This window comes from Prionailurus viverrinus, chromosome A1 (assembly GCF_022837055.1).
Source record: "Prionailurus viverrinus isolate Anna chromosome A1, UM_Priviv_1.0, whole genome shotgun sequence".
NCBI lineage: Eukaryota > Metazoa > Chordata > Mammalia > Carnivora > Felidae > Prionailurus > Prionailurus viverrinus.
In genome coordinates, this window is record NC_062561.1 from 8182265 (window position 1) to 8207853 (window position 25589).

Below are 25589 nucleotides of genomic sequence, written 5' to 3' on the forward strand. Positions count from 1 at the left end.
ACCAACGGTGGATGTTTATCATTAAGCGGAGGTCCGCGTCTTCCCTCCCCTCCGGCACATCTCGTCCCGACCCCACCCTCCCCCCAGCCCACACCCTTACTGCGCCCTTGGCCCCGGGTCCCTCGGGACTTCAGGCGTGGGAGCCCCGGCCCCGCGCGGCTCCCTCCCGGCGCCCCGCGCCCTCCTTCCTTCCTCGCCCGGACGGACGCACTTCCGGCGGATGTGGGGGGGCAACCCCGGAAACGGAAGTGAGCAGTGGGGCCGGCTGACGGTAACGGGGCTGAGAGGCTGTTCACTGAGCAAGTTGAAGATGGTGAGTGAGCCTCCGGGCGACCTGAGTTCCCGGCGGGTTCGGGACCCTGGCCCGGCAGGAACAGGCCGCCTCCTCCTGGCTCGTCCCGGGGTGGCGGCGGCGGCGGCGGCGGGAGGATGAGGCCGGCCTCGGGCGCCATGATCTGTCGAGTCACGGGGTTGGGGGTTTCGTGGCTGTCGTCCGGGCTGGGCTCGGCGCGGGTCCCGCGAGTAGCGCTTCGGCTTCATCCCCTTCGCTTGGTTCTCTTCTCTCGGTCTGCGCCCCCTCGTCCCCACGTCCCCACGTCCCCAGTACCCCCCGGCTCCTTCTTCGTGGTTGGCGCCGAGCTGGCACATCCGAGAGTGCAGCCTGTGATGCGGCGCTGCAGACTACCCTGCCCCAGAGGGGCGAACCTTGGGGGCCCAGAGCCCTCGAACTCCTAGCCCACCCCCGACCTCGGAACTGCTTTGCGAACAGACCCACAGCTGAAAGTCTCCTTTTCATCTCTTACCTTTACAGACATTTCTGGGAGCTTGTAGTGTGCCAGACGTTGGAGGGGGTAAAAATCAAGGCAGTTGTTATCCCCGTGTGTCTGTATCTTTAGTGCATCCCCACCCCCCTCCACTCCCTTTCTCTCCTTGTAATGTAAAAGTAGTGATGCTTGGGAAAGACTCCTGAACCGCCCTGGCCCCTGATTCTGATACTAGGCCATCTAAATCTAGAAAGCTTGTGTTGGTAATATTGCCGATTATTATGAAGATGTTGTATAAACTCTCTGAGGTGTAACTAGTGATACTTTTCATAGATTTGGTTTTCCCTGCTGCTTTAGTAGAAACATCGGGTGCCTATCCTGATGTTGTACAGAAGGAAATTGGGGGAAATGATAATAGTAGAACCCAGAGATCAGAATTCTCCTTTTCTTTGTGCATAGAAGAAACTTTCCTTCTGTTACTTTACAATAAAGCAATCTGGGAGGAGGAGAGTGTTCCTTTCCTGGTGGGAAAGTACCAGGAGATACATTTGGTAAGGTAGAATCATGCCACTCTGGTCCTGGCAAGAGTTCAGGTGCCTGGGAGGATAAGTAAATGGGGCCAGAGACATTGTATGCCTTGATCATAGTCACGTAGTAGGTTAGAGACAGGCCACACTACATAGATTCCAGATTCTATTTCCTGATCAACCTTGACTTCTGTGTTGGGGAGCCTGTTGTGTAGGTTCTTGAGTTCCAGGATAAGGATATTGGGCTTTGTTTTTCAGACTGGACATTGGTGAATCGGTGAAAGGTGTTTTTTTTTTTGGTTTTTTTTTTTGTTTTTTTTTTTTAACAGGTTGGTGGGGAAGATTATATGTTTTAGGAAAACCTTGAGATGCAGAATTGGAAAGTGGAAGAGTCTAGAGACAGCAGTACCCAGCAGAGTGCTGTTAAGGTTACCCAGGTGTGAGGTCTTGAAGTAGGGCGGTAGATTGAAGAAACCCTGGACAGGATAAAGTACCTGACCAAATAAAATACACGGGTAAATCCAACAGTCAACATAAAACACTGGTTTCTCAGAGTAGTTTCTCCTAGAGTAGTGTAAGGCTGCTCACCAAACTACCTGTAGCTATTGTACATTTTTCTGCAGAATTACAGGGTTATTGTATGTGAGCAACACGTGATTAAAAGTTAGCTCTTGTGTGTTCCCTGTTGTAACATTTATTGCATTTTATTTGCTTGTTTAATTTATCTTCATTAGACTCAACCCTGGGGAAGGTGTACATTCAGCATCTACCAGAATACCTGACACATAATGGGTGTTTAATAAATCACCTGCTGATTATTAAATGGTTTTTATATTTAAATATAATTATTGAATTTTTTTTTGATTAAATATTTTATAGCATAGATGTGGAGGGTGATAATACAGTAGTGCCCAATGTACTGGGAGTCTTTGGTTTTGTTTATGCTGATTAGATTTATTTTTCGTAGGGTGTACCCTCTTTCAGAAACCAAATACTTTCTGAACGTCCCTTTTTTTCTTAGCTTCTGTGACTTCATTCTTCTAGCCATTCTATTCATTCTTAACCCCATTTCCTTGTGCTTTTTTGAGGAATAGTGGTTTCCAGGATTCTGCCCTCGACTTTTTTTCATTCTGTGCTAATCATTCCAACCTAGGGGAAGAATCTTTCCGATGAACGTAATTCTGATCATGCCAGAACCTTCAGAGGCTCTCTCAATTTCAGAATAAAACCTGAATTTCTTCGCATGTTCGAGCCTTTTTTTCATTTTGCCAGTCTGCCTTGACCTCTGCCTCACTGAGACATGGAGTTATCTCAAACTACTTGTGGCGTATTCACTTATGTCTCTTTTTTTTACCTGTGTTCTTTTTTCCTAGAATGCCTTTCAATATGACAGTATTCAGAGATCCACTCAGGGATCCTACCTACTCCCAAGTTTGATATTATTTAGTGTACCATGTATAATCACCCTACCATAATGCTAAGTCTCATCACAATTGTCTAGACTATGGGCTCTTTGAGGGCAGAGACTTTATTTTTTTGTCTGATGCTCAAACAGTTTTTTACATAGATGTTCAGTGTAAGTTTTAAAAAGTTTTTTGTATTTAATGGTGTTTTTGGTTGTGTTGTAGAATGCCAGAGGACTTGGATCTCAGCTGAAGGACAGTTTTCCAGTTACTGAACTTTCAGCAAGTGGACCTTTTGAGAGTCATGATCTTCTTCGAAAAGGGTATATGGGTGGGGGGGAGGGGCGGAATTGTGACTTTGACTTTGTTGTAATAAAATGTTTCTGTGAATTCTTTTTCACAGTATTCTTTAAATATTTCGATAGGCCATAAATATATATTTAATTTGGGACATAGCAAGTAATATACCTTAGACTGGGTGAGTGTGGGCGTGGATGTTTTTTGTTTTTGTTTTTCTTTAATTTTTATTTAATTGACTTCTTTAATTTATATCCAAGTTAGCTAGCATATAGTGCAACAGTGATTTCAGGAGTAGATTCCTTAATGCCCCTTCCCATTTAGCCCATCCCCCCTCCCACAACCTCTCCAGTAACCCTCTGTTTGTTCTCCATATTTAAGAGTCTCTTGGGGCGCCTGGGTGGCTCAGTCGGCTAAGCGTCCGACTTCAGCTCAGGTCACAATCTTGCAGTTCATGAGTTCGAGCCCCGCGTCGGGCCCTGTGCTGACAGCTCAGAGCCTGGGGCCTGTTTCAGATTCTGTGTCTCCCTCTCTGACCCTGCCCCGTTCATGCTCTATCTCTCTCTGTCTCAAAAATAAATAAACGTTAAAAAAAAAAAAATAAGAGTCTCTTATGTTTTGTCCCCCTCCCTGTTTTTATATTATTTTTGCTTCCCTTCCCTTGTGTTCATCTGTTTTGTATCTTAGAGTCCTCGTATAAGTGAAGTCCTGTGATATTTATCTCTCTCTGACTGACTTTGCTTACTGTAATACCCTCTAGTTCCATCACGTAGTTGCAAATGGCCAGATTTCATTCTTTTTGATTGCCGAGTAATACTCCAGTGTGTGTGTGAGTGTGTGTGTGTTTGTGTACCACATCTTCTTTATCCATTCAGTGGATATTTTGTGTAATGAAGAAATGTTTTAACGGTAGTGGGTTCCCAGGTTAGGGCCTCCTTCTAGGAGCTGTCACCCAGGAGCATGATTTGCTAGGATTCTCCTTTTTGCTACTGCTGACTTGGAAAGCCATTGTGTCCTTATCTTATTTCCTACTGGAGTAATTCTCTGGGAGACACTAGAACACAGCAGATACAGCATTAACTCTGGACTAGGCCGCCTGGGTTTTGATCTGCTCTTTACTTTGACTTTGAGCAGGTTACTTAATTGCTCTATTTCTCAGAGTCTTTGTATGTGAAATAGGGCTGTTAATAGTATAAATCTTATTTTGAGGAATAAATGAGTTAGTACATGAAAAATAGAACAGTCCCTGACGTTAGTAAGTTCTTAGTAAGTGTTAGCCGTTGTTATTTTTCTTCTCTACCCTCAGTGCACAGTTGTGCCCTTGATTTCTTCCAGGTTTCTATATGTTTAGGTCTCGATTTCTAGTACTTCTTGGCAGGTTGCCTTTCTGCTTAATCCAATAAGAGTAGCATCTGAATTTTGAATTCTATATGTAACTTTAAGATATTTAGGTCCTGCTATAATAGAATGTTGTTCTAATACTGGTGTCTGGGGACAGATATGATGCCTTGTTATTATTGTCTTTCCATTTTATAGTGAAAGATGCAGTTTATAGTCTTTGGAATTAGAGAATATAATTTGATTTATGGCATAGTGTAATCAAATTCATGAGTTAGTCAGTAACCAAGTTCTGATGATTTGTTATTTATTTATTTTCACATAAAATGCTCCTTTTTCTTCCTGGTTATACTATAAGATTGCTGTGAACAGAACCATTTTCAAATTCCACTTGTAGGATACTTCTGTACAAAGACAGTATTCAATAAATGGTTGTTGCAGGATTTCTGTGGTTTCTTTCAGCTTTCAAATCCTGTTTTGGCAATAAGAATAGTTATCTTTATATATCTAGAGTGATAAAGACCAGTGGTCTGGTTCTAGCAACGTGTGACCTTACATACTAGGTGTTCAGTAAATGTGAAACACATTGTTCAACATGTGTTTATTAAAGATACATTAAGTATTGAATATGTATTAGACCTAAACAGAAGGGGTATAGATATTTTGTATTGTAAAGGAAGCACGTCATCAAATAATAGTAGTTTTAAACATACTTTATTAAATTTCTTCTAGATAATAGGGCATCGTTTAAACACTGTTTTTTGAAGGGCTCTCCCTAGTTAATTGACTACTAGTATCTATAATTGGTACATTTTAAAACAATTAAATAGTAGATTCGACTTTTTTTCTCTTAATGTTATATAACTCGTTATAATTCATTATGTTACAATTCATAGTTATATGAATTTTAACACATGTATCAGTTTCTGTAACCACTGTCACAGTCAGGATGCAGAGTGTCATCGTCCCCCAAAAGTCCCTTGTGGCATTCTGTTATAGATAAACGCATTGATAGATGTGATTTTGAGCTTTAGGGATCGAGTGATTTATCATCTACCTTTTAAATGTTTATTTTCAGCCTTCCTTGTGTGAAAAATGAACTTTTGCCTAGTCATCCTCTTGAATTATCAGAAAAAAATGTAAGTATGTTACTTGTATTTTTACTTTTCTTCTCTGGTAGAAGAATAGTTTTAGTAATACTTATGTGGTTTCATTTATTAAGACATTTTTGATTTTGAGCATTTGACCATGAAGAATATGAGGACTTATTTCCAGTATCCTTGTAGAGTAGGCTTCAAATTATCATTATACTGCTTCACTAAAGCTCTACACATTCCTTCTTTTGTCTTTTTTATGGATGTTTCTTTTTTTTTCTTTTTAAAATTTTAACTAGGCTCCACGCCCAGCATGGGGCTTGAACTCATGACCCTGAGATTAAGAGTCGCATGCTCTGCCAGCTGAGCCAGGTGCCCCTTTATGGACATTTCTGAAAGCCAATCCACCATTCCTCTCCTAATATTTCCCCATTTGATGATCCTGTTTTCTTTCATATTTTTCCTCTGCCATTTTTGCTATTGATCTCCAAATCCTTGTCTCTAGCCTTGACCTCTTTCTCAAGCCCTGCACCTCCAAGGTACTGAGGGACATATCCTCTTATGTGGTATAGTAGGTACACAGAGGAATATGACATAATCCCCATCCTGGAGGGGCTGAGAATTTAACGGGAGGACAGGCAGTGGAGAGGGGCTATATAAAATGCTATAGAGGACGAAGATGGAGCAACCACTTGTGCATATGGCTAGTGGAAGGCTTTAGAGAGCAGACATTTGAATAGTTTTAGGTCAGTCACTCCCAAAGGGGGTGTAGCCTGGATGGATGTTGTAAGGCAGCTTACAGGGTTTCTAAATACACGTTCAGAGCAAGAATAAAGAGGGGTCTTATTACTTCAGGAAGATGGTGCAATGTTATTATTAATAAGATGGGGCTCACTCAAATCAAAGGAGGAAACAGTCTCACTTTCCCAAGTATTATTTGGAATATTGGTTCACTTCTGGGCAATACATGTTAAGAGAAACGTGGACAAATCTGAGTGAGACTGGCCCAGATGAAGAGTTAAAAAATCATATAGTTGTTTTGAGACTCAGCTTCTATCTGCCCCCTCTGTGTAGTCTCCTTAATCACTTAACCAGGTAGTGGGAGTCTCTTGAAATTGTCTGGCACTTTCTGTTATAAATCCTTCAGCACAGGTTGTGTAATTGAACTATCTAGGTTTGAATTCTTGGTACCATACTTAGCAACTAAGTGAACTTGGCAAGTTTCTTAATTTCTCTTTAAGTCTTAGTTTCTTCATCTGCATAATGGAGTTAGTAATAGCCCATGACTTGGCACATGCTGACTTAAAGTAGCTCTCCATGATTGGGAGCTATAGTAACGATAGGGAAGATGGCCATCGTTATTCATACCAGTGGTTGTCAACTAGGAATGATTTTGCCTCCTCCAGGGGACATTTGAAAAGGTCTAATTGTCACAAGTGGTTGGGGAAGAAGGATCTTTGGTAGTGGCATCAGTTGGACGGAGGCCAGGGATGCTGCTAAACATCTTACAGTGTACAGGACTGTCCCCGTGCACCACGACAGATAATTATGTAGCCCAAGATGTCAGTAGCGCTAGGGGTTGAGAAGTCCTGATCTGTATGTAATGTTTTCCCGGTTCGATCATACAACCTTCTCCGTGGTAGATGGGTTGTCGTACATTGCCACAGAGCCTAATTCTAATTTTGCATGTGGTTGTTAGTGATTAAGTATATGTTGACTGATAATTGCAGTTTGACAGCATATTATAAGGTGGATACATTCATCAAAGTTTGTAAAATTGAATCTTTTACATAAAACTGTATTTACTTAATTCAGTATTTAAAGGAAACCCTTCAGTGAGAACTTCAGATTATATACCCATAATGAAATATTGCATATTTTCTCTAAGGACCATCTGTTAAAATTTTGCGCTCCAGCTACAGTAGTTAAAAACCATGTTGCTTAATATCCTTTAGACTTCATGTATATGGCCCCAGGTTGTGTCTCAGTGGGCACTAATCTCTCAGTAGGTATTTGATTAAAATTTCTTACCCTGCCCCTGCCGTGACTTAAAATCTTACCAAGAGAATGTAGTATAATAAAAAATGATCACACAGGTCACTTTACCTTACTATAGTTAACTTACACAGACCTTTGTAGCAGTCTGTCTGCAAATCATATCCGCTACCCCTAAGAGCCATTTTAGGAAACTGTATGATTAGAATCCATGAATGCAGTTGATTCATTTTGCCTGAAGTACATTAAATTGTCAAAGTTTTTTACAAGTAATATCAATGTTTAGTAAAAATATGATTCCAGAAAAAAAAAATTCCTTATTAGCACCCAGTGCAAACTGGACAGACTTTAGAGTTTCGGATCCCTACCCCCCAGGAATCTACTACTCCAAAGAGTGGAGTTTAAACATGATAGCCTAGTTTAACAGGGTGGTATAATGGGTGTGATTATTTCTTTTGTGAAATCCTTTGAATTGTATATTTTCATACTGAGAAATTCACCATTTTTGTCACTTGTATGTAACTATTTCTGGATCTCAGGTTATTTATACCTTTCTGTGTTTTACCAGTGTTGCGGGAATTCTAATCAAAAGCACTGAAATGTTTTGTAAATGTATTTTTGCAATGTGAAAAACATTCTTTATCTAAAGTTTTGTAAATCCAAGTTTTAGGGGTAATTTTACGTTAGTGAAGTACCCTATACCTGCATGCTGGATAAAACAGACGTATGTACTCTAAACTTTATTAACGAAAGTGTTTTGTTTTTATTTCAGTTATGGATAGTAAAATGCTTTGTCTAAGTGTTGTGGTATACATGTATCAATGAAGTTTTGAAAGCAGAGTGTTGAGTGTAACCTTTCAACTTCCGTTGTTGTCCTGTGTAGTTCCAGCTCAACCAAGATAAAATGAATTTTTCCACACTGAGAAACATCCAGGGTCTGTTTGCTCCACTCAAATTACAAATGGAATTCAAGGCAGTGCAGCAGGTGAGTTTGTGCATGTCAGCTATGATACATTCCGCCTGTGTGTTGCTATGGCCTGGAAGGACTCTTCCCTAGTCATAGCCCTATAAACCTTACCTTCTCTTCTCTACAGCCTATTCTACTTTGTCCCCTTTTAGGATAGGACCCCGAGTCCTACTTTATACAGAAAAAAAAGAAGACATTAAGCGGAAGACTTCAAATTAAGAGCTCAGTGCCAAAACTTACCTGCATCTGCTTTCATGTTTTTCTTTTTGGAGGGTTACATTGAATTTGAAATGCCTCTAGAAATATCCACGTGTGGTACGTGGCAGGCAGTTTGCATATAGCTGGGTACCCCTGTTGCTAAAGAATAAGATCTTCCGAAATGTCCTTCCAGGTGTAAGAACTGTTCTCGACCTGTGTTCTAGGTTCTGCCCTCTCAAACCACGTCAGAGAATTCCCTTTTTGTGGATCCTTTCTGTAGCTGATGTCTTCATCCTCTCCGTCTACTTGCTCAGACTCCTCAGCAGTGTTTATGTGCATCCCGACCTTTTCTGTCTTTTAAAACAACCCAAATGTTGTATCAGTCCGTTTATAGCAACTTCTCGCTCGCTAAATGTACTTTTGCCAGGTTAGTGTCGTAGACTTGCCTCTGTTTGCTGCGTGTGTGCCTTTGCCTCCTGTCCATCCAACCCAGTGTTTCCTGGCTTCCATCACCAGTGAAACTGCTCCTGAACAGTGTGGACGTCTGGTCTCCCTGTGGTGTGTAATACCAATGACTCCTTCCTTCTTCCCCTGGCTTTTAGGACACCACACTTTTCCTGATACTCCTTCCTGTCTGAAATCGCCTTCTCGGGTATTTCTGCGTAGGTTCCTTTTGCTTTTTTCTTCTGCATCTTGCAATACCAGGTTTGTTAGTTCCCGTCTCCAGTCCTCTTCTCATTCTATTATTTCCTACCTATTCCTGTGACTTTAGGTATCATGTGTATGTTGATGACTCCCAAGTTTTTTTTAATTTTTTTTTTTTTCAACGTTTATTTTTATTTTTGGGACAGAGAGAGACAGAGCATGAACGGGGGAGGGGCAGAGAGAAAGGGAGACACAGAATCGGAAACAGGCTCCAGGCTCTGAGCCATCAGCCCAGAGCCCGACGCGGGGCTCGAACTCCCGGACCGCGAGATCGTGACCTGGCTGAAGTCGGACGCTTAACCGACTGCACCACCCAGGCGCCCCAGATGACTCCCAAGTTTTAATTCTCATGAGCTGTAAACCTGTAGGCTTCTCCAGTTGTAAGTCCCACGGGCACTTCACGTTTCACGTGTGTGAGTACAGAAGAACTCCTTATGCCGCACATACTCTGTGTCACGTGTGACTAGGTTACTACTTAAGGCAGAGATTGCAGCATTAGCCTTGGTTGTCTCAAGCGGCACCTGTCCCCACCCACCACTCTGCCTCCCACTGTCCAGTCAATTACATGTTGACACCATCGCTTCTGCATTGGTTTTGATCCCCTACTGTGCTTCGTCTGGATCAGTGCGACACCCACCCCTGCTGCCCTCCAGTCCATTGTACATGCTGTAGCCATGTAATTTTTGTAAAATACAGAGTTGATCATGGCACTCCCCTCACTTTGCCCTCAGAATAATACTCTGACTCTGTAACGTGGCTGTGCTCCTGAACTGGCCTCTCCTTGTTCTCCAGTGTACTTCGTAGCCTCCTGAAACTACTTTCAGCGTCCTAGTGTTTTTTCTGGCCTTTTGGCTTTTGCACGTGTTCTTCCTACTACTGTGTCTTTTTCAACAAATTCTATTAATGCCAGCAACTGTGTTGGCTGAGTCGTCCTGGAAGCTGTTTTAGAACTTTTTTCCAAGGATCAAGCTCCGAAAGAGCATGTGTGGCTCTAACAGTAACCTGGATGTGAATCTTGGCTCCACTGCCTACCAGTCTTAAGAACTTAAACAAGTTAGAGACCTTTCTGAGCCCCAGATCTTGTGTTTGTTTTTAATGTGAAACGGAGTTAACAGGAACAACACTGTCGGGTTATTAGGGTAACTCTGAAGATTAAATACAACATATGTTTGGCACGGAATTGTTCGTTTCCCTTTTATTTTCCTGCTACTCAGATTCCAGTTACATATTGCTCATATTTTGGGCCTAAACTTTTAATTCCATTTTTGGATTTAAACTTTAAAATCCATTTTTGGATTTTTAATCCAAAAATCCTCATCCAGAATTCTGTCCCCCGCCCCGCCTTTTTCCCTTATCCTTGTGCTGTTGTGGTTCTTGCTTATTGGGATGTGTAACAACTGCCTGCTCCTTCCTGCTTTTGGTGCTTTCCAGGACCGTGTCTGATCAAACTGTACCTACCAGGCCCCTCACTCTCTGATTTAACTCAAAGCTCCATTTTTGTCTCTTCCTCTGTCTTCCCTACTTTCCTTTAAAAAACAAAAACAAACAAACAAAAATACATACATACATACATACATTTGTCAACCTAGAGATTTTTTCATCCTAAATTCTATAAGCCATTAGTAATTAAAAATAGTTTTAGTCTGGTTATATTTTCTTGGGGGAGATAATCTTAACGCCCTGAGATTTCAAAGTCATGGTTACTTTAAAATAGTGGTATCCTATGGTCACGGACCATCCCTCTTGGTATTCTTTTGTTAATATCCAAACTAACCTTACGACTAACAGAGAACACAAAACTTGAAAATTTGGTTGCTTATATAAAAGCAATACCAAGTATGTGCCAACGACTATACTATATACATACTTTACACCACACCGTTCCGCCGGTTTGAGAGGGAGGTGATAGTATCCTGTTTCCCAGATGAGGAAACCAAGAGTGAGACAGATCAGGTACTTCTAGGAAGCCAAAGTAATGGTGAGTCCTAAAACAGTCTGGATCCAGATACCACTGGCTCTACAACCCGTGCTTTCTCTGCTATGCTTACAAACCAGGGTGCTGGTACTATGCTTGATACTTTACTTGAAGGGGCGCCTGGGTGGCTCAGTCGGTTAAGCATTCGACTCTTGATTTCAGCTCAGGTCACGATTTCACGGTTTGTGAGTTCAAGCCCTGTGTCAGGCCCTGTGCTGACAGCACGGAGCCTGCTTGGGATTCTCTGTCTCTCGCTCTCTCTCTCTGCCCTTCTCCTGCTCTCTCTCGGTCTCAAAATAAATAAACATTAAACAAAAAAAAAGTTAGGGGCGCCTGGGTGGCTCAGTTGGCTAAGCGTCCGACTTTGGCTCAGGTCATGATCTCACGGTCCGTGAGTTCGAGCCCCGTGTCGGGCTCTGTGCTGATGGGTCAAAGCCTGGAGCCTGTTTCAGATTCTGTGTCTCCCTCTCTCTCTGCCCCATCCCCTATTCACACTCTGTCTCTCTCTGTCTCAAAAATAAATAAACGTTAAAAAAAATTAAAAAAAAAGTTAAAAAAAGTACGGTACTTGAAAAAAGTAGATACTCCTAGTTCAGAATGGTATTGTGTTTTGTTTTGTTTTGTTTTAAGGTTCATTCATTTATTTTGAGAGCGAGAGTGGGAGAGGGAGGGAGGGAGAATCCAAGCAGGCTCTGCACTGCCAGCACGGAGCCCAATGGTGGGCTCGAACTCATGAACCAGGAGATTATGATCTGAGCCAAAATCCAGAGCCGGGGGCTTAGCCGACTCAGCCACTCCAGTGCCTGATGTTACTGTGTTTTTCAAAGGCCTCACAAGTGACTTTGACCTTCCTTTCTGGTTACCAGTACTGTTTTAAAGGGCCATAACTTACATTTTTACTATGAGCAATATGAAACAACATACAGAGTGAAGTCATCAGTTTGCTAAGTAGAGTAGTACTCTCACTAAGGTGGAATTTCTTCAGGAATTTGATCATCCCACCTTTATTTGGAACTAGATTATGGCGTTAGGCTCTGGGATTTTTGCACGTCGTCATGTGTATGACAGAAGCAAAGCCCCAAAATATGTGCAAACCTGATGGGATTATTAAGTGTTAATAAAAACTCTAATTTTCAGGGTCTTTACATATTTTGAGTAAAGTTTTGAGGAAATTTTAAAAAATTTGGTTTGGGTCTAAAATATGAACTGCTATTTGTTTTTTCCCCCCCCACTGGTTAAACTGTTTATTTAGTTTTGTGAATTTTACAAATAAAGAATGAAGAGCAAGAAGTTAGATTATTTATTGTTTCCACCCCCCCACCTTTGGTTTTCTCTAATCTTGCCCTTTCATATTTTTCCTGAAGGCTCAGCGTCTTCCATTTCTTCCAAGCTCAAACCTTTCACTGGATATTTTGAGGGGTAATGATGAGACTATTGGATTTGAAGATATTCTTAATGGTAAGTGTCATTCAGCACCTTTTTATGGAGCCCTAATAATGTACAAGGCAATGGTAGCAAACAAAACCCACAGCGTCCTGTCCTCATCCATGTGGCCCTTACAGCTCATTGGATTCACTTGTGTTTATTCATTGCAATGAGACAAAATTTAATGGTAATAACTGTTCTTTAACTGGTTTTTAAAGGTGAAAGTTCTTTGTGGAGTTTCAAGGTTATAGTTACTATGAATCAACTAATGATAGTCTTTCATTTCATGTCCTGCAGACATAGACTAATGTGTGAGTCTAACATAGTATTGTTAAGGTAGCTTGAACAATGATTGTTGTTTCAGTATTTAAAATATTTGTGGGACACGACTAGTTTTTAAAAGAACTAGAAAAAATAAGAAAATTTTTCCTTAAAAATTGCCTCCCACCCCCAAAGAATTGTTGTGCTACTGTAGGTGGTGAATAGGAAAGAAGAATCTGTCATTTTTAACAAAATTCCTTGGATAATTGTATCATGTATGAGATAAATGACTTTTAAGTAAGAACCATACATGCAGCATCCCCTATTTTTTTGCTCCTGAGGAAGATAAACACATATAATTCTGTCTAGTGTTGTTTCTGCTCGTTTTGCCCCGGCGGTTCAGGAGAAACAGAAAAAACCCAACAGGATTAAATTATACTAGTTCTGCTTGGCTGCTAATGTCCGGTGAGGAAATGCTGTGGACACAGCAGAAGTCTAGTGAGCCTGCCCTTCGAGAATCTTTCCTGAGGGAACTTTTTGAATGCAGGAAAACCTGGAATCCCGAAGCTTTTTACATTGAACTTACACCTCATTTTAAATTAGCAAGGTGATAGTTCATGTCTGCATGTTTCTATCTTGCATTTTAAATTAGTTATGAGAACACATTTACTTAAAAATCACCTCCTGTAAGTTTGTGTAAAGAAAGTGAGTTATATATTTACTCGGTTATATATTTACTATGTATCAGGCACTGAGCTAGGCTCTGGATATACAATGGTAAAAAAACAAACTGTGCTTTCTAAGGCAGGAGGTAAACGTTAAACAGTTAAACACAGACATATAATTGCAAATTGTGATAAATTCTAGGAATAAAAAGGGACAGGGGTATAGTTTGTTGTTGAGTAGGAGAGAGAGGCACTTTTGGGAATATGACACATAACCTGATTCCTAGAAGATGTGTGAATTAGTTGATAAAGTCGAGGTAGAAGCAGTGTGTTCAGGGTCTGTAACCTGAGAGAACAGCTGAAGAACTCTGATGTTGTCCTATGTAGAAGCTAACAGGTTAGCCTGCCATGGTTTCATGAATCCAGGCAGAAGACAAGATTCCTAGAGACAACAGTTTATTACTAAGAGCAGTAGTAGTAGCTGGAGTGTCAGCTTTCTGGTTGGTTCCCTGAGCCCCAGCTCCCACGGAGCAGCAAGAAGAAGGTCAGGTGATGCTGCATATGTTATGTATTTTGTTACAGGTAGAGGAACCCCCAGGGAAGGGCATCTGAATCTTTTACAATAGGCAGTAAGGCTTCCTGTTCTGTGCTCCAGAGGAGACACGATCTTTGTCTTCTTCTTAGTCTGTTCGCTTTAGTAACAACTTTGGACAGAGAGCCTAGAACAAAGGCAGGAAGTGTATCCAAGGCTTACAGAAGCATGAGAGACGCATGGAGAATTGTCTCAACACACATAAGAGTGTGTTAAGAAGACCTATGTGACTGGAGGGTTTTGAGTTCAGTGTTGGAGGTGATGAAGTTTTGCTTGCTCATCAGGGAGTCCTTGGCCAAGAAAATTCTGCACATTTTACGAGGAAGGGAAGGGAATATGAGGAGGGCAATAGTAAAGTCAAAACAAGACTTTTAATGCTGAAAGGGGATTTCTGTTTACTCTAGTTCCCTCACTTGATGGTGGTTAAACAGCCTGATGGAGAGGCTCAGTCCTCCCTCATGGTCTCACAGCAGACGTTGGAGTCACAGGCCATCGCCCTGCTTATGCGGCGTGCTGTTTTCTGGTGGAAGTGACTTATTTAATAAGCATGTACTTTATTAAACTCAAAGTTTAAAACGGTTTAAAAGAAAGTCGTCATTATACAAATTAACGTATTCTGTAACAATTTAAAACATTACAGCTGAAACTCAAGTCCTCCACGATTACCCCCAAACCCATTTCTCTTTTATTCTTCATTTACTTGCTATTTATATTTAGTGTATTTCCTTCCAGACTTTTTCCTATGTGTCTTCATACAAATATATATAACCGGAAATATTTGGCATTGCTTGGTGTTTTGTTTTTGTTTTTTTAACACAACAGGTATACTGGGTCTATCTTAACGGTATGTGTGATACCTCAGTGCATTTATTGATGCTTGGTTATCTTTTTTCAGTTATTCACACGAAACAGTGCTGTAGGCAAACATCTTTGCCTATCCTTTGTACTCATGTGCAGGCATTTTTTAAGTTTAGATTTTGAATGCCTGTTACATACATAGCAGTTTACTCTGTTATTAATAATTACAGCAGCGTCAGTTGTTGTTAAGGCTGCTTTATGGTGCGGTGAGTGCAGAGAGTATATAGATGACTGAACTGATGTGACACAGTAATCTCTAGTCTCTTAGGAGATCCAGCGAGGAAACATCCAGATCTGTAATCATTATTTTAATGTGGGTGGTTATTTATTTTTACAAACTGATTTTACAGTCTAGTTCATTGGGGTTTTTTTATCCTGTTTGTGGAGTAGGGCACAGAAATGGAAAAAGGCTTTGTTATTTTGCAACTTACTGTTAGTATTCATTTTAAAAGCTCTTCTAGGTGTATCGTATGGTTAAAATAAGTCTTTTGTCTGACTCATCTCTAAAAATGAGTGAAGATTTTAACAATTTTCTTGGTCTAGGATTCTGATTTATGTTTGTGTATGGAAGAGAGTACAAAACAATAGAAATAAAACGTTTTTGCAAACTAGATTAAGAGACTGCTCCATGTCTTGATTAGAGATTGTTGCTGGGAAGCCTCTGGAAAACTTCGGAGCTTTGAAAAAGAAGAACGTTTTCAATCTGTTGTTGTTTTTGTTTGTTTGTTTTACAGTCAACTGTATTGAGGTATAATTGACATACAATAGAGCGCTCTCATTTTACGTGTATATTCTGTGAATTTTAGCAAATGTGTACTGCTGTGTAAGTGTCCCCCCAGTCAAGATACAAAATGTTTATCACCCCAGAAAGTTTGCTCGCTCCTTTTGCAGTCAGTCCCTCACCTTTGGCCCCAGGCAACTGCTGGTCTGTCTTCTTTCATGTTAGTTTTGCCTGTTCTAGATTTTCATGTGAGTGGAATCACGGAATTTATCTTTTTTTGAGAATCTTTAATATGTTTGTTTTTGTTTGTTTTCAGACCCGTCACAAAGTGAACTAATGGGAGAGCCACACTTGATGGTGGAATATAAACTGGGTTTACTGTAATCTCTTGTGCTGTTCATGAAAATAGAGGGGCTGCATCTTGTTTATAGTCCTCTTTTTACTATAATTTGATGTACACAACATTAAAAGTACTGACATCTGAGAATTCTTGCCTGAATAGTATCTGTGATCATTTGAAGTTATTTGGGTCTTTGGTTTATTGCCACGTGACAGTTGAAAGCACTAAAGGGAGATGCTTTTAAAACTCCCAATTTATATGAAAACAGTAGCCTTCTATATCTTTAAAAAATTGTTGCTGATGAGTATTTTAAAACTGCCTACAGGTCTACAGTGCAACCTGTTGTTTGGGTATTCTATAAATTTAGTTCTGAAACCATTATCAGCATTGGAGTCTGCAACCTTCATAGTAATGTCTTTCAGAATAAACATCTGTAATTGATTTTAGTGGCAACACTTCAAATTAAGTACAAAGCAAGGTATTTATATTTTACCTTGTTTCAGTATAGCTCATTAATATTCAGAAGAATAATATTGGCTGTATTGATGCTATTTTAGAATTATAGCTATTCTTTGAGGTTGAAAAGTATAAGTTCAAAGGTTTTGATTTCGGTCTTGTCTTTAACGTGAAAAATTAAATAAAGCAACCAGGATGTGCTGATTAAACTGTTGTACCACATAGATTTATATATCACAAGATGCTTAAATTGAAAAATAATCAGAATATTCATGTACACACATACTATGTATCCATGAACAAATCCCATAATAATTTATTTAAAAATAAACCTTCGCTATGGTTGTTCTTTCTTATGAGATATTCTTTATGAACCTGGTATACAAAAATTAAAGAATTTTAGATTTAATTAGTAAATGGGTCATCTTTCACTAATAAGAAATATATTTTGATAATAAAAGTACCAAATGAAGATGGTTTTAAAAACTCATAATTTATATTGAAACAGTAGCCTTCTATGTCACAAAAAAAGTTATTACTGAATATTGTAAAACTGCTTATATTCAGAGTTTGCTCCCTGCAATCCCAAATCATTTGGTTCAATGTGTCAGTAGTGTCAGGGATGACAAACCTTGAAATAAAGCAGATGACACATTTTTAAAAATTGCTCTTGGGGTGCCTGGGTGGCATAGTCAGTTGAGTGTCTGACTTCAGCTTAGGTCACAATCTCACGGTTCATGAGTGTGAGCCCCACATCGGGCTGGCTGCTGTCAACGCGGAACCCACTTTAGATCCTCTCTCCCCCTCTCACTCTGCCCCTCCCCTGCTTGTGTGCTCTTTCTCAAAAATAATAAACATTCAACAACAACAACAACAACAACAACAACAAACCTCTAAAATTACTCCTGACTGTTGAGGTTAGGTTTAGAAACACCTTTGCTGCCACAATATTTGCCAAACCATTTTACACTTAAATTAGGAGAAAATACAGAATTAATGAAGGTTCACTAATTGCTTCTAGATATATTCTTTCAACTAAGAAAATGGGAAATTTCTTCTTTACCATAGTTCTAAGAATACTACATACCCTTCCCGACCAGGAGAGGGTACTATGAAATTAATGAGCATAGTTTAAATGGAAAGCTGATGCTTTAAACAAATGGGAATACTTTCTGAAGGTCTTTTCACTTCCCCTCTCTCTCCTTTTCCTCTTTTACCTTTGTAAAGAATACCGGTGATCCTGATTGCTGGATACACAAAAAAATCACCTGGGGATCTTGTGAAGGAATTTTGGTACTGGGTCTGAATCTCAGAAATTCCAATAAGACCAGAATGGATCCTAGGAAGTGTACTTTTGAAAAGCTCTCCAGGCTTGAGAACCTTTGATTTGTATGCTTGCTTTCCTCTATGCTCACTTTTGCCTTTGTATTAGCAAGAGTCATTGGCGTTAGTTAGTTAATTCTTCTGGCCTACCTCACTGCTGAAAAGCTTACCATTTCTTAATTCCTGCAGTCTTTACTATGTGCTTGGAGTTGAATTATTTGGGTTCCTGCATTAGAGTCCATTGCAGGGCTGTCTGAGTTACCTGTCTAGGTGTCCAACTCTAATTAGGCATTTTTTCTTTCAGAGGCTGTGACTTTATTGAAGAATTAGTTTAGTATTTTCCTGGTCTTTTTTTTTTTTTTTTTTTTTTTTTTTTTGTGAACTATCTTTGGGTTCAAGGGGAAACTTCATAGGTTGGTGGCTAATTGAAATTCATTTTATTCACATTAAAATGATAAAATTCACAATAAAAGATGGAAGCATGCCTAATGAGGTGCAATCTAATTCTTTATTAAGCCTCTCAATATATATGAGGATAAAGGAATTTGTGGGTTTTATTGTCTGGAAGTGTTGGGGGCGGTTGGCAAAAAATTAAGCACTATTTGGCATACACGCCATGGGATGGCTCTTTCCTACCCTCTGTGCAAAATACAGCTGATAGGTGTACCATGTTTCCTTAATTGTGCCCTTTGCAGTGTTATCCCTCTTTCAGGAGTACACATAACCAGTGTACAACCAACCCAGTGCTCGCCTGTGTTTCGTTACTCCTTCAAACGCAGACATGCAAGAGTGTAAAAGGTGATCAAGAGTGTAAAAGGTGATCTGAACAAATCACAACACATAGATGTTGTGCAACAACAAATAGATGATGAAGTTTTGAAAAACAGACTGTGTTGCGTATCATCTTCCGCTGAAATTTACCATCGATTAAATTTTTTTTATCAAGCACCTAAAATCTATATATTAACTAAATTTTGACTTGCTATTTGAATAAAGCAAAACTAAGAATGTTGTGACACTTTTTGGACCTGTTTAGCTCATGATTTCAAAACAAATTTAGATTCCTTCATGTACAATGAATGTTTAAGAATGTATATATTTAGTTTGTTTTATTATAGATCCTTATGTTAAAGAATAAGAATATACTGTTAGTTTTTGAGTCGAATTTCAGCAGTTATTTTTTTGATTGAAAAAAGTAAAAGGGACTTAATATATACGTATATGTACATATATATATATATACATGTATACATATATATACATATATACGTATATAATATGTATATGTGTGTGTGTGTGTGTATATATATATAATGTTTTATATTAGAGAGAGAGCAAGAGAGCACGAGCAGGGGAGGGGCAGAGAGATAGAGACAGAATCTGAAGCAGGATCCTGGCTCCGAGCTGTCAGCACAGGGCCCGATGCGGGGCTTGAACTCAGGAACCATGAGATCGTGATCTGAGCCGAAGTCTGATGCTTAACCAACCGGCGCCCCTCTTTTAAAGATAAATCAAGTTTAGAAAACTTAGAGTTTGCTTTCAGATCTCGAGTTTATTTCTGGAGCCAGTAGACCTGCTCTGCCAGTCGTACTTTGTCATTTTGCTTTTCTTTAGCGTCTTGAACTAGTGGAGACAGGAAGAGTCTATGTTGTTCATCTCTGTGACAGAATAGAGGTCGCAGAGGGTGTGGCTTTGGGTCAGTGAAGGACCAGGTGAAATTCTGCTTCAACTTCACCTAGGCTGTTTTACTTTTGGTGAGATGGATTGATTTTAACCCCAGACTTAGGCCACTCTTTTTATTTGTTTGTTTTCTGTATTATATTTTATATAATTATATTGTATTCTATTTTATAATCCCTTTCTGTCATCACTCTCTGATGCCCTAAACCTAACCATTCTAGTGAATACGTAGACCTTTAATTTGAAAAGAAAATTCCATGGGGGTTCAAGTACTGGATTTAATTTTTAGCATTCCTAATTTAATGTTATTTCACAGAGTTTGGAATATACTTGAGATACTTTAGTTACCATAGTTATCATAATCATAGTTATTAGAGAAGTTATGACCAAAGAAATATTGTGTCAGTCATAGGGGAAAACACTACTGAACTTAATACTACTGATGTTTTGATGTTTTGCCTGATCACACGAGAAAGTCATGAGATCAAGACAAGTAAGGGCAGCCATAGTCTTGGTCCATTATATGCTGTGGCTTCCAAGTAGGCAGTACATTAGGAAAATTTGAGAAGATAAAAGGAACTGATAAGGCACAAGAAATGCTGTATTGTTCTTCTTTTTAAACTTTTTTTCTTGAAAATTTCAGACATCCAAACGTAGGTAGAAAAAGACCATACAATCTCATGTTCCATAATATACTCATGGCCAGCCATAGTTCATTGACATTTTTTTATCCACTTTCCCCCTCAATATTTTTGGAAAGAAATTTCATTCATCAATTCCATGCTGAACTATTTCATTATATAAAGCTAACCATAACCGCAGTATTATACCTAAGTGGACAATAATTCCTTATAATTCAGTGTCTAGTCAGTATTCAGATTTCTGATAGTCCAATAAGTGTTATAAACTTCTTTTTTTGCAACTGTTTTGTTTGAATCAGGATCCAAGTAACTCACATTGTGATTGGTTTTTGTGGCAGTTGTCTTTTGATTCATGGGTTCAACCTCCATCTATTTCTCTTTTCTTTCACTTGCTATTTGTTAAAGAGACCAAGTTGTTCTGTAGAACTTCTCACAGTCTAGCTTTTGTTGTTTGTGTCCTTGTGACACAGTTTCACATGTTCTTACCTCTGCATTTCCTATAAATTGCTAGTTGAATCTACAGATTTACTCACATTCAGGCTCATTATTTTGGAAGAGATCGATTAATGGTGGTCTATAAAAAGACATAAAAAGACACCTAATGCCTAGTGGGCTCTCATTTTGTGTTATTGGTGGCCACCGACGCCCAATGCATGCGCTCATTTATTTATTAGGGGTTGCGAAATTCTAAATCTGTCATTCATTCCCTCTTCACTTTTTTATCCGGACTACTCCCTTGGAAGGAAACTTACTGTGGTCTACCATTTGGTTACCTGAGGGTAGAGTTGATATAGAAAAGACAGGGAAAATATGCTTTCTTCTTTACTTTGTTTTTAGCCATTTTCAAAATAAGGTGATTTTTTTGTTTTTTAAATATTCTGTAACAGGGTTTAGCTTTGGGCAAAGACAGGCAAGACTAGCTTTATCCCACCATACCCTTTATTTCACCTTCCACTTTGTAGAATTCGTTTGTCTTACTTTGGCTGTCTGGCATCCACTCTCACTTTCTGAACATTCAGAATTCTTCAGGCAAATCACCTTTCCTCTATTGGGGGAAGATCACGCATACCTGCCTCTGTAGAATTCTGTAAAGGCGTGCCTCTCTGCTCCTGGTGCCTCGTGGGGCAGGTCTGTGACCTGAGTCAACCAATCAAACCTCTTGCCTGGACTTGGACTCCAGAGAACAAGGGCGTGAGGAAGACAGTGAGGTGGCTCATCACTGGCAGAAATAACGCCCTTTGGTGCCGCATGATTATTGCTGTGTCGCTGCTGCTTTATCTCTGGAGCTCCATTGGCTCCCTATTATTTTCTTACCTGTTCTTTGGCTTTTTATTGAAGCTACTACTGATGTAGAAAATGTTGGGGTTCGGAGCCAATGGCCAAGAAAGAATTCTTGAGATGTCTTCGGTGCAAAAAGGTGGTTTTATTAAAGCATGGGGACAGGACCGTGGGCAGAAAGCTGCGCTGGGGTTGTGAAGAGTGACTGATTATATACCTTCAGATTGGGATGGGGTTAGGGATAGCACAAGTCTCCAAGGTGTTTTGGAAACAAGGTTTCCAGGATCCTGAGGAGACTAGCGTTTGTCAGGAAAAGGCAGTTTATTACTGTTTAGTAAAAACTCAGTCATGACACCCTTCAGATGTGTATCAGTGGGCTATATGCTTGGAGGATGATTGTTTACATTTGTGGCGGGGGCGGGGTAGAGAAAAAGGAAGTTTCCAAAGGAATTTTTATGTGTTAAAGTAGACTTAACAGGATCCTGGAGGTTGGGATAACGTGAAGCTAAGATTGCCTTTTGTCCTTAGCAAAGTGTCATCAAGGAGGCAACTGAGCTCCCAGAGGAATGTCACTCTGGGTCTCAAGGACTTGTCAACGGGCTGTAAGCTGTAAGGAAACTTAATTTTTATCTTTTACCTTTGTTCCCCACATCGCTATCATTCCAGTAAATTCACTGTGCTTAAGATAAACAGTACATTTTGTTGTTTCCGGTCAGGATCTCTGAATGCTGTGGAAATTGGCATCAGATAGTTGGTGTTATGGGGAGCACATCCCCAGAGACTTGTGGGAAGCAGGGGTTGGTTATCTGACTGGGATAGGTTAGGCAGTGAATCTGGGTAGGAAGTCTGGCTGTCTTTCCAGTGGTTCTCTGGTCACATGAAATCATATGCCCAATTCATAGCAAAGCTCTGGGCAACCAGAATGTGGAAAAGTCGGGATGGTGGAGTGGCGGCTTCTGGCTGTACGGGAAAGTTTAAAGTAGGTAAATACCAAGTTCAAATCCACAAGCCAACCTATCGAAGCCTAAAGAATGTAGTCTTACAGGCATAGTACTGTAGCAAAAACCAGTGTGAGGCTCCAGAATTGGCCCAGTTGTGGAAGTCACTGCCTTACCAGATCTAATGTATGAAAATCGGAGCACTGATTAGAGCCCTGAGAATTAAGTAGGAATGTGATTTAGCAAGGAAGCAATTTCTTCACTTAGAGGGTGTTTCTTTCTTAAGACATTCTCACCTGAGGGGGTCAGCTTACCAGAGAAAACCAATTCCTTACTGTCTTGTCACTGTGCTCTCTCTATTCCCAAACCCGGAGCTAGTGTTAAGAGCCTAGCATGCCCCCTGGAGGCCAAATCCAAAGAAACCTAGCGTGGAGGAGGAATTTGGGGACTGCTAATTTTTATATGCCAAGAATTTCAGGAACGTGCGAAAGAATAGAGGTTGAATGTGCTTTTCGAATCTTAGTATGATCCCCATATACAAGATACTTCTAGACACGTTTAACTCAAGAAGATGGATGCGGTTTTAATTGTTTGCAAAATTGCATTTAACACAGGCCCGCACTAGATGAAGCTGAGAGGCCAGAGGTTGTTAGTATTGTGTAAAGCAGTGGTTCTTAAACTTTTTCGCGCATGGGGCTCATGGGAGGGCTTTTAGAAACACAGACTGCAACGCCTCCCCCAACCCCCCCAGAGTTTGTGATTCTGGAGGTTTGAGTTGAAGCCTGAGAATTTGCATTTCCCACAAATTCTGAGGTGATGATGATAATCCAGGGATCACACTTCTGAGCACAGCAGGTGTAGAAGGAGGAAGTCAAATACTTTTGAGAGACAGGAGCCTTGGGATTTTCCGTTTGCTTGTATAAATCTGTTCACTGTCCACCTAACTGGCTTTCCCAAGATAAGCTAGCGTTATTATACCTTTATCAAGGGCTTCAAGCATATATTAGTGCTGGCTTCACAGCACCAATAGAGGCTTTTTAATTGAAGGTTATTGAGGCAAAATCTACATAAAGTTGATGGATATCCTTGCCCTATTCCCAATCTTATGGGACAAGTGTCCAGTCTTTTTACTGTTATTATGTATTGTGTTAGCTGTACAGTTTTGTGTGTGTGTGTGTGTGTGTGTGTGTGTGTTTCTTTGGTAGGTAGATGCCCTTTATCAGCTTGATTCTAGTTTTTTGAGAATTTTTATCATGAATGGAATTTTGAATTTAGTTACAATTTTCTTTTGTATCTATTGAGATAGTCATGTGTTCCCCACCCCCACCCCCCTTAATCTGTTAGTATAGTGCATTAAGTAATTTTCAGATGCTGAGCCAGACTTGCGTTCTCTAGATTAATTCCACTTGGACAGACGTATTCTCTTTTTCATATATTGCTTGATTTGTTAATATTTTATTGTGACTTTGTTATGTTCATGAGAGATATTAGTCTGTAGTGTTGCAGTGTGTCTCTGTAAATGCCCCATTTGACCAGAAATGCAGCATATCCAGTCAACCCGTCCCCGAATGCCAAGCCATCTCTGAGCTTTCTACTTACCTCCGTGTTCCTTATTCTTTTTTCTGGCAAAAGCTTCCTGCCTTCTGGCCCAGTTTGAGTCCTATTTTCATGAAGTGTTAAGTAAAGAGTGTCCCCTAACTTGTCTTCTTTATTTAACAGTAGTTCACTTTTCGTGCACAGACAGTCCCCACCTTAGGATATTAGACTTACGATTTTTTGACTTTATGATGGTGTGAAAGGGATACACGTTCCATAGAAACTGCACTTGGAATTTTGACCTTTCCCTAGGCTGTGATATGTAGTAGGATCCTCTCGCGATGCTGGGCATTGGCAGCCCCCAGGTAGCTGTGCGACCGTGAGAGTAAACAGCCGACACACTGACAACCATTCTGTTTTCCACTTTCAGTACAGTATTCAGTACATTACATGAGATATCCAACACTTTATTATAAAACAGGCTTTGTGTTAGATGACTTCATCCAACTGTAGGTTAATATAAGAGCCCTGAGAACAGTTAAGTGGGCTGGGCTAAGTAAGCTGTGATGTTTGGTAGGTTAGGATTTTCGACTTAGGATACTTTCAACTTACGATGGCTTTCTTGGGGTATAACTCAAGGAAGATCTGTAATTTCTTGGTCTGGTTTTGCATCAGGATAATGCTGACTTCATAAAATGAGTTGGGAAGTGTTCCTTGCTTCTGTCTTCTGGAAACACTTGTGTAGAGTTGATTTATTTGTTCCTTAAATATTTGGCAGTGAAACCATTTGGGCTAGATCCCATCTTGATCATATTCTAGCTGTATATCATCCCCAAGAAAGCGGTCCCTAAGTAACCATCTGAAGGTATGTAGGTCCAGAAACTTATTCCTGTGAGCACAACCAGATCATTCTGGCTCCCGGGACTATCTTGAGCTAATCAAATGAGACTGCTTTTTCAAGCCCCCACTGAGTCAGGAACTGTACCAAGAGTTATATATTTACATTATTTTATGCATTCTGTGATTTAAAATGCCAATATTTACAGTGAAGGACATAGCTCTCCAGTAACCACAATGTGTGTGTTCTCTGTCTAGAGCAGGGCTTCAGCAAAGTCCTGCCAAATTCAGCTGGCTGCTTGTTTTGTTTTTTGGAGGACCGCTGTGCACATTCGTTAGTATATGGTCTGTGGTTGCTTTGTGCTTCAATGGCAGGTAAGTAATTGTGACAGACTGTATAACCCACAAAGCCTAAAATACTTATTCTCTGGCCATTGATAAAAAGAGTTTGCTGACCCTTCATCGAAAGCAGTGATTCTCAACCTTGGCCACATACTAGACATACTGGAATCACCTGGATAACATTAGGTGATTTGAAAAAATACTAATGTCCGCCCTCCCCTCCTAGAAATTTTCCGATTTAGTTGGCCTGGAGATTGGCAATGTTGAAAGCCCCCTAGGTGATTCTCCATGGCAGCTAAGACTGAAAACCACTGGCCCATGAAAAGGCTTACTTGTATTTATTTTACTGCCCATCCCACACTGATTATTCTAATGTGCATTTAGAAGAGGGCTGAGAAGAATTCACTTGGCCAGTAGTTTCCAGATCGGGATG

At 40.1% G+C, this 25589-nt stretch overlaps 1 protein-coding gene across 1 annotated transcript; it reads left to right on the plus strand.

Moving 5' to 3' along the window:
* The first annotated feature begins 204 nt into the window (after positions 1-204).
* Positions 205-16272, plus strand: POMP (proteasome maturation protein). Its single transcript, XM_047866287.1, has 6 exons — positions 205-313; positions 2920-3017; positions 5408-5468; positions 8302-8403; positions 12628-12721; positions 16102-16272. Exons 1-6 carry the CDS (start codon positions 221-223, stop codon positions 16167-16169), a joined length of 516 nt encoding a protein of 171 aa, XP_047722243.1. The 5' UTR covers positions 205-220; the 3' UTR covers positions 16170-16272.
* The last annotated feature ends 9317 nt before the right edge of the window (positions 16273-25589 follow it).

What these genes read in the sequence shown, in the direction of transcription:
- POMP (XM_047866287.1), top strand. Translation starts at nt 221, where the DNA reads ATGTGGGGGGGCAACCCCGGAAACGGAAGTGAGCAGTGGGGCCGGCTG. An exon ending in TTGAATTATCAGAAAAAAAT is followed by an intron (nt 5,469 to 8,301) that starts GTAAGTATGTTA and finishes TGTCCTGTGTAG; the next exon opens with TTCCAGCTCAACCAAGATAA. An exon ending in ATTTGAAGATATTCTTAATG is followed by an intron (nt 12,722 to 16,101) that starts GTAAGTGTCATT and finishes GTTTGTTTTCAG; the next exon opens with ACCCGTCACAAAGTGAACTA.